The sequence below is a fragment of the Sander vitreus genome, chromosome 10, assembly GCF_031162955.1.
Source record: "Sander vitreus isolate 19-12246 chromosome 10, sanVit1, whole genome shotgun sequence".
Taxonomy (NCBI): Eukaryota; Metazoa; Chordata; class Actinopteri; order Perciformes; family Percidae; genus Sander; species Sander vitreus.
In genome coordinates, this window is record NC_135864.1 from 33605137 (window position 1) to 33624706 (window position 19570).

At 39.1% G+C, this 19570-nt stretch overlaps 1 protein-coding gene across 3 annotated transcripts; it reads left to right on the forward strand.

Moving 5' to 3' along the window:
* Positions 1–214: 214 nt before the first annotated feature.
* On the forward strand, positions 215–18519 carry LOC144524769 (moesin a-like). 3 transcript variants are annotated; one of them, XM_078261237.1, is made up of 15 exons: positions 215–1384; positions 2115–2162; positions 2391–2474; positions 2553–2648; positions 2824–2946; positions 3501–3652; positions 3748–3831; positions 3913–4059; positions 5591–5687; positions 7985–8148; positions 8275–8405; positions 8596–8756; positions 9202–9294; positions 10641–10874; positions 18007–18519. In XM_078261237.1, exons 1-15 carry the CDS (start codon positions 1115–1117, stop codon positions 18169–18171), a joined length of 2049 nt encoding a protein of 682 aa, XP_078117363.1. In that variant the 5' UTR covers positions 215–1114; the 3' UTR covers positions 18172–18519. The 3 variants fall into 3 exon arrangements, with proteins under 3 accessions (XP_078117363.1, XP_078117365.1, XP_078117364.1); XM_078261239.1 differs by lacking the exon at positions 215–1384 and having other exon boundaries at positions 2002–2162; XM_078261238.1 differs by lacking the exons at positions 215–1384; positions 2115–2162 and having other exon boundaries at positions 2253–2474.
* Positions 18520–19570: the final 1051 nt, after the last annotated feature.

Consider the following 19570-nt stretch of genomic DNA (forward strand, 5'->3'; position numbering starts at 1 on the left):
TGTGTGTGTGTTTCTGTGGGTGTGTGTGAGTTTCTGTGTGTGCGTGCATGCATGTGTGTGCAAACATTGGTGGTTCACACGCACAAATGGCAAATTGCAGTCATGTCCCTTGCAAATGGAAGCTTTGCACCTGTGAATGGGTACACAAGCACAGGAGAGTTGTAGGAGGGTGTGTATGGAGATGTCTTTCATCTCCTGGATGAAAATGATACTCTTTCCCATTCATTTCCTATGGCGGTCATTTTTGACCGTAAACAAAAGAAGTGTGACTAAGCTGAATAAATCACTCAAAATTCAAAGAAAGTAGTCACAATGAATTTTATGTGTTCAAATGCCTTTTGTGAAGGATATCATAAGGTCTTGAGGCAATCTGATGAAAAATGCCATATTTATGGTACAGGGAATGTGTAAATCGGTCATTTTTGACCAGAACAGCGTTAGAAGGTTAAACATTAAACCTGAAATAACCTACTACAAGTATCACTTCCCCTTAAACCATGTGTTACACCGCGATGGAAACAACTTCACTTCATTTAAACATTACATGTAACATCAAATAAATGAATGGCACTTACAGCAAACTTCTTCTGAGTGAAAAGTGGAAGGAACAGAAAAAAAAAATCAACTGAAAAAAATCAACTCAAGGGACAATATGGAGTACATTTACTCATTACTTTATCAGGGTTGTAGCTAGTGAACAACCAGGGGGAAAAAACAGAAAAATATAAACAAATGTTACAAAACAAAACAACAATAAAACAAAAGTATAGCCTACATTAAACATATTATATTCATTAAATAGTATGAATATTGTTGAGTTTATAAAAGTTAAAACAAGAAAGCGCAACATTATTGCAAAATGATTCAAATGTACGGCCCTGTTAGCCAACACAAACTCTCTTGTTACGCATTTAGCAACAGGCCTACAAACCAGAGGTACACTAGGCCTACTAACCCTAAAATCACTGTATGCCATAACAACTAAACAAGAAGGATTAGACTAGCAGAGTGTAGTCACTGCCCCTGGAACACCAGGTGCTGCTGAGTTAGGCCTACTCCTGTTGAGTGTCCCTCTACAGGTTTGGGAGACAAAAAGATCATGTCTTGGTCCTAGATGAGTGTCACACAGTCACACTCACACGTAATCAATTTAAGAAAAAAAGTCTTCACAGATGAAGGCTGCCTCTTCATAATACGTGGGCCCCTGGCTTCCATTGGATTAACTAAGAGAGAAGTACTAAGAGCAATACAATGGTCCATTCTCATTCAGTATAATCCTTGTAGGTATTGCAAGCAGTTTCATATGACTCCACGGAGAAAAGGCTACAGTCACCTCTCTGAAGAAGTGTTTCAACTACGGATTAAAAAACCACAAATGTCAACTGTAAGTAGTTACCTTTTTTTGTTTATATGTCGTTGAATTGCAAATGAAGTAGATTGACTGACATTTTGGACCTGCTCTGTATTTGAAAGGCTACAGGAAGGCATTAGTCAGTAGTTGTTAATCTTTAGAATAATTTTTAGAGCAAAACAAAACGTATGATGATATCATGCCCAGTTCCCAGATGTTTCTAATTTGTTGCATTTGTGTTCCTGGATTTATTGTGAGTTGTCACATTATCTGGATAAACATGATGCAACAAACAGTGGTAAAGTTAAGCTTTCTCCTCCTGTTTTCATAAATATCCATTGAAGCAGTCAGTCCCCAAAGGACATGCAGCAAGGCTAACAACTGTAGTACATTATTATTATTATTATTATTATTATTATTATTATTATTATCAGTATTATTATTATTATCAGTATTATTATTATTATTATCAGTATTATTATAGACACTCATGAAAGCCTGCCTTGCTTTCTTAATCTCAGCTAAGTTTATGAGGAATAGAGCCATCCATTTCTGCTCTATACTTATTTTGTTCTATTGTGCAAGTCTGTCCATCCCAACAACTGCAATTATGTGTATATGCATATGGTTACTAATATTCAAGATTATTGCTAAATGGGTGTAATTGTTTAGACCCAGTCGGTAATACTTCTTTATCATAGCATGAACCCCATGTTCTCAGTTAAGTCTAAAATCTACTGTGGGCTTCATTTTTTGATTGTAGTCCGCACCAACCTCTTGCGATTGGATGATCCTGGTTGAACAGAAAAATGTAAGGAACACTCTTTTTGGTTATTTTGCTGTCAAAGAACCAAGAAATGTAGCATTATTTCAAAGAACAGACAAAATTATAACAAAATTGGTAGTGCTTTTTTTTTTTTTTTTACCCAGATGCTATTGCTCTGCATGCTCCTTGATGCTTCTCCAGTGATACAGATGAATGAGCAGCAGGAATTTATTTCTTCCTCTTGTGGCTCAGTGTGAATGTTTTCTCTGGCAGATAAATGTCCGAGTTACAACCATGGATGCTGAGCTGGAGTTTGCCATCCTGCCCAGCACTACTGGCAAACAGCTTTTTGACCAGGTACACTATGCAGTACAATTACCAAACAGGTGCTTTGACGGACAAGTGTGTGATTGTGTTAATTATTGGTATGTTTAGATAGTGAAGACGATCGGCCTGAGGGAAACCTGGTTCTTTGGCCTCCAGTATCAGGACAGCAAAGGCTTCTCTACCTGGCTCAAGCTGAACAAGAGGGTGAGGAGAATGTTTGTGTGTCAACTTAACATCCCTTGATGGCATAACCTAACAGCTGGCAGCTGGATATAAATGAACACGTAATCATGCTTGTGGTTTTGTCAACCCACTGATGCTAATTAGTACGTATATATCTTCATTCCGGCATCCCTCTGCTGTGGGTTGCCGGTCCCAGGTGACAGCTCAAGATGTGAAGAGGGACAACCCTTTGTTGATTAAGTTCAGGGCCAAGTTTTACCCTGAGGATGTCGCAGATGAACTGATCCAGGAGGCAACACAGCGCCTCTTCTTCCTACAGGTTGGAGATGAGTACATGCACAAGAATATTGTTTTTAAAGGGAATACTGCTGTAAATTTGACTTAATCCCTTTTATTGATTTTATGATGAGATGGCACCATTTTTTATTTGTATGCAATAAGGATCCAAATCTATAAATTTACTATTGATATAAACAGAGAGTAAAATTCTTATTGAATAGGAATCAGTAAAATGCGCTTTAAGAATCTGAAAAAAGTGGATATCACAAAGTTAATAATGCTGTTGTATACAAGCGTGGTACCCTGCAGATGCAATGATGAATAAGGAAATCAAAACAAAACGCTGAACCTGTCTTAACGACCAGTGGGGGTTCCATAATGTCTAATGCCGATCCCGTTAAATCTCATGGGTCTTCCGTAAGGGAATACATGCACACATAAATGGATCCAGGTGCACTAGACAAACCCCAGAACACATAGACACATCAACACTAACACTGTTGTTTATGACACCTTTACACGGACAGCATCATAAAACATTAGGGATCATTAATGTCTTAAAGCAGAGCGTTTTGTTTCCTTTCTGTGTTGTAGGTAAAAGAATGCATCCTAAATGATGACATATACTGTCCACCTGAGACTGCGGTGCTCTTGGCATCGTATGCCATTCAGGTCAAACTAGGGGACTACAGGAAAGACTATCACGTACCGGGATACCTTGCAAGAGAAAAGCTGCTGCCACAGAGGTACTGAGTCGTATGGTAATGAGTGTTAACCAAAGTTCAACTGAATTCCAGTTTCTGAATTTTAACTGGTGTGTCCTCTTTACTGATAACACCAGGGTTTTGGAGCAGCACAAGCTGAATAAGAATCAGTGGGAGAATAGAATCCAGGTGTGGCATCAAGAGCACAAGGGATTGCTGAGGTACTGCAGTCTTACTTCAAAAAGTCATAACTGCATTGTAAACAGGTTCTCTGTAGCTCATATAATTACTCCACACATCAGGGAAGACGCCATGGTGGAGTACCTCAAGATAGCCCAGGATCTGGAGATGTACGGGGTCAACTACTTTAACATCAAGAACAAGAAAGGATCAGAGCTGTGGTTGGGAGTGGACGCGCTGGGGCTGAACATCTACGACAAGAAGGACAAGTAGGTCGCAGTTTATAAATGTAAATGTTTGAATCCATGTAGGCTTACTGTTGTATGCTAATCTTGTATGACATTCATGGTCCCCAGTGGATGAATACTACTGATGTTGGTGATCCCCTAGTCTCGCTTTGCCAGACCTTCCTCCACCGCGGTGCGACGGAGGAGGGTCTGGCGAGTCCACACAGCATTCTGGGATGGGAGAAAGACTTGCTCTGGTTTATTGGCATTTCTACGGCGCCTCTGCAAAATAGCCTCGGGAAGGAATTTGTTTTGGTGGAACGTGTACGTTCAAAAGTTGTTTTAGTTGTGCAACAGAAAACTCCGATTGGACAGATCTAGTCTAGCTAGCTGTCTGGATTCTCATAAATCGATTGGAGTTTAAAATGCCAACACAAAGGAAGCCCAAGCTAACGGATATCCAGCCTAAATGAGTGATTTGGAGCGTTGGAACATCGAAGATATAGACTAGTGATCCCCTGACCTTTCATCTAGCATCATAACGTGTTTGACATTATTGTTCTTTTGTGAAATGTCTTGACAGTTATTAGATGGATTGTCACAAAATGCAATACAGATAGCCATGGTTCCCTAATGACTTTGGCGACCCCCTGACTTTTCCTCTAGAGCCACCATCAGGTTGGCTCTTTTGGTTCAGAGTGAGATGTGTTGACAACTATTGAATTTGGTACAGACATTCATTTGGTACAGACATATTCATCCCATAGCATGAATTGTAATGACTTTGGTGAACCCTTAAAGGTCCCATATTGTAAAAGGTAAGATTTCCATGTCTTTTTTTTTTATTATAAAGCAGGTTGAGGTGCTATATAAATACTGTAAAAGAATCAAACATTCAATCCATAGAGAAATGCACATAGCCTGTATTCATAAACTGTGGTTTTAAATTACCTGTCAGGACTTCTGTACAGTTGTGATGTCACAACTATGCTATATAGGTAGAAAGTGCCACTACAGTGCTGTTACAGTCATTCTCCGGCTGCAATGATAGTGCAGAGACTCAGAGAGTGCTGATGTAGAAGACCCGGAAACGCTGGCCAATCATAGCAGACTGGACTTGTTCGGGAGGGGTCTTAAAGAGACAATGCGCTAAGACAGTATGAGAAAAATAACGTGTTTTTTTTTTTTTTTAAGTTTAAAGCATGTAAACATGTTCTAGTAGAAACCTCAAATATATGTATGAAGCTAAAAATGAACATAATATGGGACCTAAATATAACCCCTCCAGACTGAAAAGCACATCCATATGTTGCATGCTAACATACTAAACCAAGATGGTGAACATGGTAAACCTGCGTAGAATCAGCATATGCATTGTCACTGTTAATATGTTAGCAGATTAATGTTAGCATTTAGCTCAAAGCAGTGCTGTGCCTCACAGTACAGCCTCACAGAGCTGCTAGCTTGGATGCAAACTTTTATTTTCATAACTATGTTTTAACTGTGTGTAAAGAACATGATAACCCCCGTTAACCATAACATAGTGGTAAAACAACATGCCAATATTTTACAGGATGACCCCAAAGATTGGCTTCCCCTGGAGTGAGATCAGAAATATTTCCTTCAATGACAAGAAGTTTGTCATCAAACCAATCGACAAGAAAGCTCCGGTATGCAAAACACATTATTATTAGTGAGTTATCTGCAGCAGCAACAAATTCTATGAAGCATGTCAGGAGATGAAAAACGGCACATACTCATTCAAAGGTCAAAGGTCAAAGTTTATGGGAAAGTTGCCATTTTTCTTGCAAGACACTGGATGTATTTTTGTGCAGGTATGTTAAGGTTAGTTTAGCCTAATTTCACTTATGGATGTTTGTGGATGGGATTAAATAGCTGCTCCTTCTCCAGTGCTCAGGGTTTAATAAGTAGTACTCATTACCTTATGAAAACATGTTAACAAGTACAAGTACACTCCATGGACCTTAGGGTGCTAACCTCAGGCCTGGGTGGAGGACTTGCTGTAGTTTTCAGGAACTGTTTTCCGAGTCCAACAGTGAGCATCAGGGCTTTCCCCTCGTTAGAACTGCAGATGACCCAAGTTGGTCGTTCAAAGTTTTATTACAATTCATCAACCCCCCTGGTTCTAAAAGTTCTTTTATATCTGAATTGAGTGACTTGAGTATCCTCTATAGTGGTGGAAGAAGTATTCAGATCCTTATACCCTAATATAAGGGTATAATAATAATAATATCCTAATACCACACTGTAAAAATACTCCGTTACAAGTAAAAGTCCTGCATGGATAATGTTACGTAAGTAAAATGATGTAAATATGATCAGGAAAATGTACTTACAGTTTAAAAAGTGAGAAAAATCCTCACATTTTTAAAACTGTTGCGTGTTTAATGGTCTAATCATTTCAGCTGGACTTGTAGGCCATTATATTTTTGGGTAGTTTCATTTCAAATAAAGCATCATATTTTATAAACTACATGTGTTTTGTGTGCAAAAATCTTAATTTGTAAAGTAACTAAAGCTGTCAGATTAATGAAGTGGAATAAAAAGTACAATATTTCCCTGAAATGTAGCGGAGTAGAGGTAGAAAGTGACATGAAAAGAAAAGTACAAGTACCTTAAATGTGTACTTAAGTACAGTACTTGAGTAAATGTACTAAGTTACATTCCACAACTGATCCTCTATCATTAGATTGGACAGAGTTGTTATGATTGGTGATTTGGTTGATGACGTTTCTTGCTGTTTTTCTGCCGATTGTCTTAAGGTCAGTGAGTCTTTTCATTTTATTCAACTGGTGCCACAAACATTAAGGGTCATACCTTATGGACCTTATTTTTACGTTTGATTTACATTCTGAATTGATCTGCTCTTAGGAGCTGCATGTTACTGACCGTGTATGCGTTTGGTTCAACCTGTCTTTTGATTTAGATTGACTGCACAGTAAATGTGTAAGTTGCTCTCGCATTTTAAATAGCTTCTCAGCTGAGAATGTTTCTGCAGCATTTGACCCAAGTGCAGTGTTGTCTTCTCACGCTGACATTAAATGTCTGGTCCACTCCTTTAACATACATTGCTCTTCCGTTTTGGATAAAGTGGCTCCAAGTAAAATGAGAGTTGTTCCCTCCGTCCATATTCACTGCCTCTGTCACAAAGACCTCTTAAATTGAGTTTAAAAATATGGTTAAGGAGGCTAGGGCATCTTACTTTGCTAACCTCATTTCCTCCAGTAAACCCACCCTGATAATCCTGTTTGACACCCTCAACAACACCGTCACTCCTGCACCTCCTGATGTGTCTTTTCAAATAGGGATTGCAGTGACTTTCTCTCTTTCTTTGTGAATAAGATTAGGGCATCATCCCCTCTGCTACTCCCTTTTCTGTTTATCCAACTTGGCCATCAATTTTGAACTGCTATTTCCTAGCAAGACCTTTCTAATCTGGTGGGCAGTATGAAACCTTCCTCAAGCCCTGTAGATATTTTACCAACTTTGTTGCATAAAAATGTATTAAGCGAGTACGTTTATACTGCATTTTGGTCCTATTTATTTTTATTTTTTTGCTCTTGTGAAGCACTTTGTGACTTAGTTCTGTAAAATGTGCTACATTAAACATGTATTAGTATCACTATTACTTTGAGATATGCCTATTCATATGTATTCACTGTGGCTAAAATCAGGAGAGTCTTATGTCCTTGTTACTGATGAAATGACCAATTTTGTAATGAGAGCAGTTGCTACTTGATCTCACTCACAAACAGGAATTTAGCCTCACACTTCAATTTGCCTGTATGCACAGATTTGAGGAAAGCATCCAAGAGTTTAGAAACATGGACTACATTATCCTAAACAAAACTATCCCTTTAGGCTACAAACCCATGCAAACAGTAAAACAGATCTGAGATGCTTCTGATGTGTCATAAATCCCTGATTGCCCATTTTTGTATTAAAGGACTTTGTTTTCTACGTCCCTCGTCTTCGCATCAACAAACGTATCCTGGCATTGTGTATGGGGAATCATGACCTGTACATGCGTAGACGTAAGCCTGACACCATTGAGGTGCAGCAGATGAAGGCCCAGGCCAGGGAGGAGAAGAACAAGAGGCAGATGGAGAGGTAAGAAGGAGGTCATAATGAAGGCTTTTATAACAGTTTACAGTGTGTTCTCTCTGCTTTAAGAAAGAACTGTCAGGAGATCCAGTTTTCTTTCAGATGTGTATATATGAACAATTCTCCTGTCAGGGCTCTGCTCGAGAGTGAGAAAAAAAAGCGAGAAAATGCAGAGAAGGAAACAGAGAAGATTGCTCGTGAGACCATGGAGCTGATGGAGAGATTGAGACAGATTGAAGAGCAGACAAAGAGAGCTCAAGATGGTCTGAAAACTTTCTGAATACAAATGTTTCTCAACTGGAGATGTTTTTTTTGTGTTTAAAAACATCAAAAGAATTGTGCAGTATATTGAAATATTTGTAATTTTAGGATTTCTACAAAGCTTATACTATGTGAGCCTGTCTGGGTATATGTATATAATGATTTTTGCGCACATGTGCATGGGTGTTGCAGAGCTGGAGGAGCAGACACAAAGGGCTCTTCAGTTAGAGAAAGAGAGGACGATTGCTCGGGAGGAGGCTGAGCGCTTGGACAAGGACCGCAGAGCTGCATTGGAAGCTAAAGAAGCCATGCTGTACCAGTCTGAAACCCAGACCAAGAGCCAAGAAAGCCTGGTACTCAAAAACACCAAACACACCTTCATGGGTTAAATTCAAACTCTTAAATTAGAAGGTGGTTGCTGTAGTCGTCATTCAGCCATGAGACCAATTTCCTTTACTCCCATGATCAAGGACTCATTATGGTATATTTACATATATTGATCAAGGCCACCTCTCAGCTAGAAAAAAGGCTGGTAAGTATTGATGTCGTCAAGTGATTCACAAATTCAGCTTGAAAGTATATTTCAAATTATACACATTTTAGCTGATTGAATAGAAAGACAATTAACCTGAGCCGTGACGCTGCATATAACATACGTGCACGCACAGACACACACACACACACACACACACACACACACACATTCTCTCTAACACACAAATGTGCAACCGACTGCACAACGACTTCAGATCAGGAGCACTCTTAACTCTCTTCCCATTTGTGTGCGTGTGTGTATAGGCCACTGAGCTGGCAGAGCTTACCTCTAAGATCTCCCAGCTGGAAGACGCCAAGAAGAAAAAGGACGAGGAGGCGAATAGATGGCAGAAAAGGGTGAGAATTAATGACAGAACCATGAGAGAGATAAAGGATGAATCAAACATGAGCAAAGAGGGATGTCTGACACCTCAAAGTGTTAGGCCCAGGCAAAGTAGATGCAATGCGTCAACCACAGACAAGTAAATCAGTAGACTTTCAAATTGTGATTGTATGAGTTTCATACGTGTCACTGCATTGTCACAGGTAGCAAACCTCAGCCCTGTAAAGCCATAATTGGCTAAAACAAAACATTGAATGTATGTGCAAATTTTACCCAAGGTTTAACTTAATTGTATGCAAATCTTTGTATACACATAATATGTGCTTTACTGAACTTGCAGCCACATTGTTTTGTAATACTGCAGTGTTATTTCTGTTTTTTAATGACCATGGGAGACTGTTGCAAGCAATGCTGAGGAATCTCTTTAGTCAGAAGACAACCTATTTGTGAAATGTCTCATTAGTGAGCGGTGATAGCCTGACAAGCCAGACCCTCATCAAGATGTTGGGTCTGGAAACACACCATTGGCAGGGCTCAATCCGAGGGGCGGGATAAACGGTTGTCTTTCAAATTCCCTCTGAACGCAATAGGATAGCGCTACAACCAACCAGAGCAACGCTAGTTGATAGATTCAACTTTTGCAGTATCCTGTCGGCATCTTCCTTTTTAAGAATGACTTCAAAGAAAAGCTGAACTCCAAGTCTTCCGGAGTAGCGGCCAAAGCCGATTCCAAAGACCGCTGTTTGTCAGCAGCAGCAGCCATCTTCTTTGTTTTCAAGTAGCAGGGAATTCACGCAGAACCGTCGCAACTCTGCCATCATTATGTTAAGCCCCGCCCACCGACTCTATACACGATGTGATTGGTCTGACTAGAGTTTTTCCAGCTCGCAAGCCAACGGAGAGTTGCTAGACGACCCTGGCTGCAAATTACATTTGCTGCAGCTAGGGTGGTCTAGATTTCTAGGCTAGAGTGGTGAACTAAAACAACTTAACCTGGGATTCAACAGGAGATGAGCAGGTTATCCAAAATAACATTTGTCATTGTAGTTTTGTTGTTTAATTAGTCTCATTTATATATCTGTTTATGTTTAGGGAGAAAGAAAAATACAATTTTAGTGAATTTTGGGTCAAATGCCCCTTTAACTAATACTAAAAAGTAGAGGTGAAAGTGCCACATGTCACCAAAGACATTCCAGTTTTCTTTTATTCCCGAAAAGCACCTTCATTTATTTCAGTGTCATAGTAGCCTACAGATAAAATTTCCTACGTGAATATCACATTTTGGAACCAATCGAGAATAGGCTACATGCACTTTAATATCCAACCACATTGCTTTACTGCAAGTCGTGTGTGTTGACAGGCGATGGTGGTAGAAGCTGATTTGGAGCAAACCAAAGAGGAGCTGAAGACTAAACTCATGGGTGTCCACATCCAGGATTCTGTCCATCCTCCTATGCCTGAGCACGATGAGACGGATGAGAGCAGTGATCAGGCGAGCGCTGAGCTGACTTCTCCAGGCATGGTCAGAGATCGCAGTGAGGAAGAAAGAGTAACAGAGGCCCATAAGAACAAAAGGCTGCAGAAAAACCTCAAGGTAAGGTTGAGTGACAGCGAAATTTCCTATTTCGCCGAGTTGCTGTTTTCTTTCTCACCGTCAGGTCAGAGGTCATGTGAAGCTAGAGATTAGCAGTCCCTGGGCTGTCCTGGAGCTTTAAAGAGTGCGTGGTTATATGGCAATGTCGGTCTGTCGGTTGGACTAGAATATCTCAACGACTATTGGATGCATTGCCATGAAATCTTGTGCAGGCTTCATGGTTCCAATAGAATGCGTCCCACTGACTTTTGGTGACCCCATGACTTTTTCTTTAGTGCCCCTATTACCTTGAAATGTATTACATATAGCACCTAAAGCATAATTCTAAAGGACTTTTGCGATCCCCTGACTTTTCATCTAGCACCACGAAAAGGTCAAAGTTTACACTTTTTCAGTTGTAATGGCAACAAATTTCATACAGACAGTTCATGGTTCCCGAGCTACAATCATGTGAACAAATTAGGACACCCACACTAAAGTTGACTAAAAAGAGGAATAAAAAAATCATCTTTTGGAAATTGATCTTAATGCCTTAATTAAAAAATGAGGAAAAATCCAATCTTTAAGGACACCAATTGTCTTTGTGAATGAATAATGTATAAATAAATAAATGTTCTTCCTTAAAATACAGGGGGCATAAGTAAGTACACCCCTATGTTAAATTCCCATAGAGGCAGGCAGGTTTTTATTTTTAAAGGCCAGTTATTTCATGGATCCAGGATACTATGCATCCTGATAAAGTTCCCTTGGCCTTTGGAATTAAAATAGCCCCCCCACACACACACACACCATCACATACCCATACCGAGGCCTGCAATGATTTTGCCACCTTCTTCAAAGACAAAATTCTGAAAATTAAACAATCAGTCAGTGCTTCCATATCGAGTACAGGGTATGTGTTGTCACAGTGTCCAGGCAACACAAATTCCAATATAACCCAATTTCATACGATCAACCGTAAAAAACCTGGAGGACATTATACAACATCTGAAAACCTCCTCCTGCTGCCTTGATATTCTACCAACGGGCCTTGATTCAAAAATGTTTCAAATTGTTTGGTTTCTGATCTTCTACAGATTGTAAACACATGTCTTCTCTCAGGTATCTTCCCACAGGCCCTGAAAACTTCAGTCATCAAGCCACTCTTAAAAAGAACAATCTAGACACGTCACTAATGAGCAACTATAGGCTCATATCAAACCTTCCATTTTTAAGTAAAATCATTGAAAAAACGGTTTCTCAACAACACCTTTTCTTGTCACTAAACAACAGTTTTGATGCCTTCCAGTCGGGTTTTCGACCACACCACAGCACTGAGACAGCTCTTGTTAAAGTCTTTAATGACATCCATTTAAACACAGATAGTGGCAAAATTTCAGTCTTTGTATTACTTGATCTCAGTGCTGCATTTGATACGGTCGACCATGACATATTACTAGACCGATTGGAAAACTGGGTTGGCATTTCTGGCTCAGTACTAAAGTGGTTTGAGTCTTATTTAAAGAATAGGGACTACTTTGTGTCTATAGGGAATTATACATCTGAGCATACAAATATGACGTGTGGAGTTCCCCAAGGCTCCGTTCTGGGGCCTCTCCTGTTTAACATCTACATGTTTCCACTGGCTCAAATTATGGAAAACAATAAAATAAGTTACCATAGTTATGCGGATGACACACAAATTTATATAACCTTGTCGCCAGGGGACTATAGTCCAATACAACAACTGACTAAGTGCATTGAACAAATTAACGACTGGATGTGCCAGAACTTTCTTAAATTAAATGATGAAAAAACTGAGGTGGCTGTTTTTGGAGCAAAGGAGGAATGATTAAAAGTCAGCGCTTAGCTTCAAATGATAATGTTAAAAACAACAGACAAAGACAGAAATCTTGGTGTAGTCATGGACTCAGACCTGAATTTCAACAGCCACATTAAGACAATTACAAAGTCAGCCTATTACCACCTTAAAAATATATCAAGGGTTAAAGGACTAATGTCTCAGCAGGATTTGGAAAAACTTGTCCATGCTTTTATCTTCAGTAGACTTGACTACTGTAACGGTGTCTTTACAGGTCTCCCTAAAAAATCAATCAGACAGCTGCAGCTGATTCAGAACGCTGCTGCTCCAGTCCTCACTAAGACCAAGAGAGTGGATCACATCACTCCAGTTCTGAAGTCTCTACACTGGCTTCCAGTGCCTCAAAGAATTGATTTCAAAATACTTTTGCTGGTTTATAAATCACTAAACGGTTTAGGGCCAAAATACATTTCTGATCTGCTACTACATTATGAACCACCCAGACCTCTCAGGTGGTCTGGGACAGGTCTGCTAGTTGTCCCCAGAGTCAGAACTAAACAGGGGGAAGCAGCATTTAGTTTTTATGCTCCACATATCTGGAACAAACTCCCAGAAAACTGCAGGTCTGCTGCAACTCTCACTTCTTTTAAATCAAGGCTGAAGACCTTTCTTTTTGATGTTGCCTTTCTTTAAATAATTGTTCATTTCTTATACCGAAGCTGCATTGCTGACACTGTATAACAATCTATATAAGCATATAAAGAGAAATTCCTATTTTATCTTTTATCTTTATCTTTATTTCTCTGATGCAGGCATGACAATAGTTGACAGAAGAGACAGACGTTGGGCAGAAGAGAGACGTTGGGCTGGTCAAAAAGTTAGTCAAAATAACTAACTAATTTAGGCAGAAGGCCTAAAAAGAAAATAATAGTCTATAAACACTCTGAGCGAGTTCTTGACTATTTAGAGACAGACTGCAGAAGAAATAAAATAGTTTAAGAACACGTTCTGGACTATTGATTGATTTTTGTCTGCAGGGCTGTACTGGGTTTTGCAAGGTTTGCCGAAGAAAAGAACTATGCTTTGCGGTGACGACCACATCGAAAATGATAAGAGTATACTCAAGAAAAGCTTCTGTAAATATGGGGAATGAAACCTCAAAGCCGTGCGACGCATCTGGACCCATAGTGGGTGAGATGGTTAGAAAATATGGACCGGACTGCTTGAGATATCTGTCATATTGGTCAAAAAGCTTTGGCTTTCCACAAAATGGATCACTGAGTCCAGGAAAGTTATTTTATCTGCTTTTATATAATTAACTGTTTTACCTGCTCTTCAATGTTTAATTTCTTATACTGCACTGTAATTTTTTTTTTGTCTCCTATTTTATCTGTTTTTAATTTTTTAATCTGTTTTAATGTAAATCTGTTTTTAATTTTTTTTATCTGTTTTCATGTAAAGCACTTTGAATTGCCCTGTTGCTGAAATGTGCTCTACAAATAAAGCTGCCTTGCCTTGCCTTGCCTTCACCATACCTAGAGATTGGCATGGTTGTATTTCAGTTAGTCTAATAGCTGGTTTTATTTGCATTGAGAGATGATTTTATGGAAAGTACCCCATGCCAATCTCTAGGTATGGTGAAGGGTATGTGATGATGTGGGGGTATGGTGAAGGGTATGTGATGATGTGGGGCTATTTTAATTCCAAAGGCCAAGGGAACTTTATCAGGATGCATAGTATCCTGGATCCATGAAATAACTGGCCTTTCAAAATAATAATCTGCCTGCCTCTATGGGAATTTAACATAGGGGTGTACTGACTTATGCCCCCTGTATTTTAAGGAAGAACATTTATTTATTTACGATACATTATTCATTCACAAAGAAAAATGGTGTGCTTAAAGACTGGATTTTTCCTCATTTTTTTATTTAAAGCATTAAGATCAATTTCCTAAAGATGATTTTTTTTATTCCTCTTTTTAGTCAACTTTAGCGTGGGTGTCCTAATTTGTTCACATGACTGTATATAGCATACTGACTTTGGTGATACCCTGGCTTTTCCTCTAGTTCCACCATGAGGTTTGACATTTGAGTAAAATATCTTGACAAATACTGAATAGATGCTTTAATCCTCTGACTTGTTTATCTCGCCTCATAACATCAAAATTCTAATTATTTGATTTATGAGTAAATACCGGAAGAATTATGAAATTCCTATCATCCTTACTCATACTTTGTCTTTAGTCCTAATTAGCATATACAATATAAAATATTAGCATGCTAAGTGGCTAAATTAACATAGAACTCTGGTAAATAATTACTGCCCTGTGAGCATGTCAGTATGCTGACATTAGCATTAAGCTACAAGCACCACTTTGCCAAATTAGCCTACAGCCTCAAAGAGCTGCTGTTTGTTTCCAGAGAATCTCTGGCTCTCAATCAACACGTTTAAAGTATCTGTTTCATTTATTAATAGGCTTTATTAGAGGTATAGACCGACGTGTGTCTTAGCTTATTACACTCAGCCATGGTGGCTGCATCTTCCCAGTTGTGTCTTTCTTTGTAGTTTGTGATTTGAAAATCACATCTTTGTTGCTGTTGTGAGATTATATATAGTGTTTGTTTCTGCTTTGCCTGTTGTCACAGTCAGAGAGAGGTTTTGACTATGCGGTAAATATTAGTGGCCGAGCCAGATGTTGTAAACATTTGGGGCTCAGGGAGCTTTTACTCCTATTTACGGCAGCAATATGAACTATTTTTCAAGCCCTAAGATGAGAGAATGCCTAAAAACCTGTACATAATTTTAGAAAAAATGATAATTGTTAATGGAAAAATCCCCGTAGAGCCTACATCCTGTTTTGCATCCAGCTGTTTTCCAACTCTCTTCATCATTCTGAAACCAGAACACAACAAATATTTGTGTCACTCGTGCTGCCCAAAGAGAGGCAAAAATGAATGTTGCTGTTTTCAAATTGCACAACATAGGTAGTTAACAATTTGGTGTGAACAGCATTACTAAACTTGAAACCTATTCTGTTATACGCTGGAGTAGAGTTTACACGAAGAATGTTTAGCTGACAAATCTACATTTCAATCCATCCCATAATAATCTGGGCTGTAACTGCAAAACAACGTATACTTAGTAGCCTAAGATTGCATTCATCCACACTACTACATTTTCACACAGTTTGAAACAAAAACGATCTCGTTCAGACAAGGCTCTGTATCAGAAATGATCTCCGTCCATGTTAACACATCTGACAACGTATATCACATGACCAGGTTACTCTGCATTTGAAAATCATTTAAGTTCAAAATGCAGAAAATACTTGAACAACAATGGCGAAAAAAGTAAGACCAGGGTGTTATTTGCTGGGACAGACAACAAGGGGGAACTTTTGCTGAAGGTATGTAAGCCTACCTGACCCATAAGTCTTACTGTTTTGTTTTGTTTGTTGCCAAAAGTCTCAGTTTCTGCCCATCCACACTATAACACATCCCGGGAGTTTTTAAACTCAAACGGTGTCAGCAGTTTTTCTATAATAAGGTACTCGGAATCAGAGTAGTGTGGACATGATGCTTAAATGTAGCAAAAAGCGTTTTAAACAAAAATGCATTAATGTGGATGTAGCCTTAGGAAAGCCATACATCCTCTTAATGCCCTAGGTGTCTAGTTTGTGGTTGAAAAGTTTCATGAGGCCCTGAGAGGTCACAACAGGTCATTTCATACAGTGAGCTCAAGTTTTTAAAAAATTGTCTCACTACAATGAAAAAGGCTACTATAGGGATTAATACATCATCACACATGAATGCAAGTAGGGCATTGAATCCACCATTAGAATCTCAGCTTTCCAGTAATACCCTATTACTCCCCGGCGCTGGCCATATCCTCCCCCTCCAGCTGCAGCCTCCCCCGACTTCTCTCTGGCTGAATATAGCTGAATATCCAAGTCAGCATTAAAAGTACACTGTGTAGTGTTTTAAGTATTTTATTAGCTAAAATCAATGTCTTCATTCATAAATATGTCCTCATTGGTGTAAAATGACCTCTGCCAATGATCTGATTTATCCTCATAAGCGAAGAATTTCTTCTCTGTATTTACATTGGACGGGTAAGTCCAAGGAGGCTTCCATGTCGTTCCTCCATTTTGAAAAACTATAATGGCTGAGAGGGACATGGAGCACTAGCAACGCGTTTTCATTCAGAGCCAGCGTCACGTGACTGAAACCAGCTGAAACGGAGAAGGAGATCAGTGAGAGGCGCTGGTCACTGCACTTTAGTTCATAATGGAGGATCATACTTATGCCGAGACACAGGAGAAGGGATCCTCGTCGCCAAAAAAGCGAAAATTGGAAGACATGTTGTCATAGCTCCTTGGTACATAACGGCTACCGTAGATGCAACACGCATTTGAAAAGCGAGGCGCTAGAGAGCACTATTCATTTGACCGCAAAATACAATTTCACCGCTAGATGGGAGAAATTCCTACACAGTGTACCTTTAACACTGTAAAATGTACACCGTAAAAATTCCTTATCCATAACATCCTCTCACTGATGGAAACTGAAACTGAAACAGCTAGTTTGCAATACAAGAGAAGACAGCAGGGAGGTTTTTTGAACAGCATTGCACCCCCAGCTACCAAAGCTGAAGTAACACTAGTTCTCCTGTGCCCCAGTGACATAACTGTGGTATGGAAGTAGAGCAGACTTTTTAGCTGCAGTTGGCTAAGCCCCAGAGAACATTAAATAGAACTACGGGTTTTTTCACACCATATACCAAACCCAGGTAGATATAAGGTTGAAAATTGCCTCCCTTTAATTGCCACCAAAAGTTGTGTTTGACCTAGAACTGAATGAATTCTTAGAGCGCCGTGGTAGCTCACCTGGTTGAGCATGCGCCCCATATACTAAGGCTCAGTCCTTACTGCAGTAGGCTGGGTTTGAGTCCAACCTGCGGCAATTTGCTGCACTTCATTCCCCTTTAGATGTCCTGTCAAATAAAAATAATCTAAAAATAAGAACTAAATCATTATAATAAAACGTTGTTAATAGTACTTTATCATTCTATTGGTTTCATTAAAGTTACAATTTTATCCAGGCTGAGGCCTATACAAATGAAATAAAACCTCACAGCCAAAACAAGATAAGGTGTTGTATAGAGGACTCAACACAAACCTGGACTTAATAACTTTGGACAATAGAGTGTTTTCAGATGGGGATTGAGTAAGTACTGGAGTCAGGTAAAAAGAGGAGTAAGGCTTCTGAATAGTCTCCTAAAGAGGCTCAGGAAAGAGGATCTTATTCACTGTGTTTTTGTGTTCTCTTTCAGTTCCTGAGCACTGAGCTGGCTGGAGCTGTAGACGAGAGCAAAAAGACCCCCAATGACCTGATCCACGCTGAGAATGTGAAGGCGGGCCGGGACAAATACAAGACCCTACGCCAGATTCGTCAGGGTAACACCAAACAACGCATTGATGAATTTGAGTCCATGTGAGAGGGGCTGCTGTATAGGCCCAAGATAAGGAGACATGATGAAATTGGACACATTGAGAGATTTTAGAAGTGTAGGTGCAGATCATTAGAAAATGAACCTGACATAACAGGTTGAATATGACAGCAAATTATATTGTTACCACCTTTAATGTCCTTGATTATAATGCCATTTCATCTGGAAATGAGTGAGAAGTGACAACTGTTCGGTGTTGCAAACATCATCTGTGCTTTCATTTATGAAAAGTGTTGCTGTTGTTTGCAATGGTATTTAACGCATTTGCAATTTCAGTGAAAATGTTATTATTATTGATTAATGAAAGCAATGACATTTAAGACACTTGCATCTAAATGTTCCAAATAAAATACACATAAAAACACCATGAGTGCATTGTTTGTGCATCCATATGAATGAGGACAGATCACCTTCACTGTGCCTGGAGCAAACTATCAAAAATAATTATCACCAATTGATGTTTCTCTATCCAGTAAAAATAAACAGAAAATAAAGCAATTACATTGCCGCTGACACACTGTATAAAATCCTTCATGTCCCATAACTGCACATCTGCAAAAAGCAGTGTTGTTACTATAAAACAGAAGGAAATATGCCCAAATAAATTTAAATTGAATCTATTTTTCCTAAGAACTTTCTCTAGCTGCCTGCTGTATTCTGTATGCTTCTCTTCACCCATCTCTTGTTGCTGACGTCCTCATCCAGCATCAGGCTGTCTATAGACCCTCCATTGACTATCCCTATAAAAGATGTATTTTCCACTATTGTGTTGTCTTTCAAAAATCAGTAATTGTGATGGACGAGCTGTATAATGAGGTACACAAACTGTGAGTAGATACCAGGGAACAAATGAGAAACTAACAAACCAAGGCAAATTCCTTGCAGGTGAAAACAAGTATATGAATGTGCCTGCGACCAGTAATTATCTGTCAGATAGATTCACAGACAAAGGTGCAGAGCTTCTGAAGGAGGGGTTGTATTTTTTTGGCAGTTAAACTCAAATAACAATCTTTACTGCACCTTTAATGAGTACATCCTAATCACATTTTATATAGTAGCTCATTATTCATGGTTCAGAGTTAGCATTCCTTTAGGTGATTCTCTTTCTTCCATGTACATTGACAGCATTGTATTAATCCTAATTGAACATACAGTGCTGCTCATAAGTATTCATACCCATGCTAAAGTTGACTAAAAAGAGGAATAAAAAAATCATCTTTTGGAAATTGATCTTATTGCCTTAATTAAAAAAATGAGGAAAAATCCAACCTTTAAGGACACCAATTATTTTGTGAATGAATAATGTATTGTAAATAAATAAATGTTCTTCCTTAAAAAACAGGGGCCATAATTATACATACAACCTATGTTAAATTCCCATAGAGGC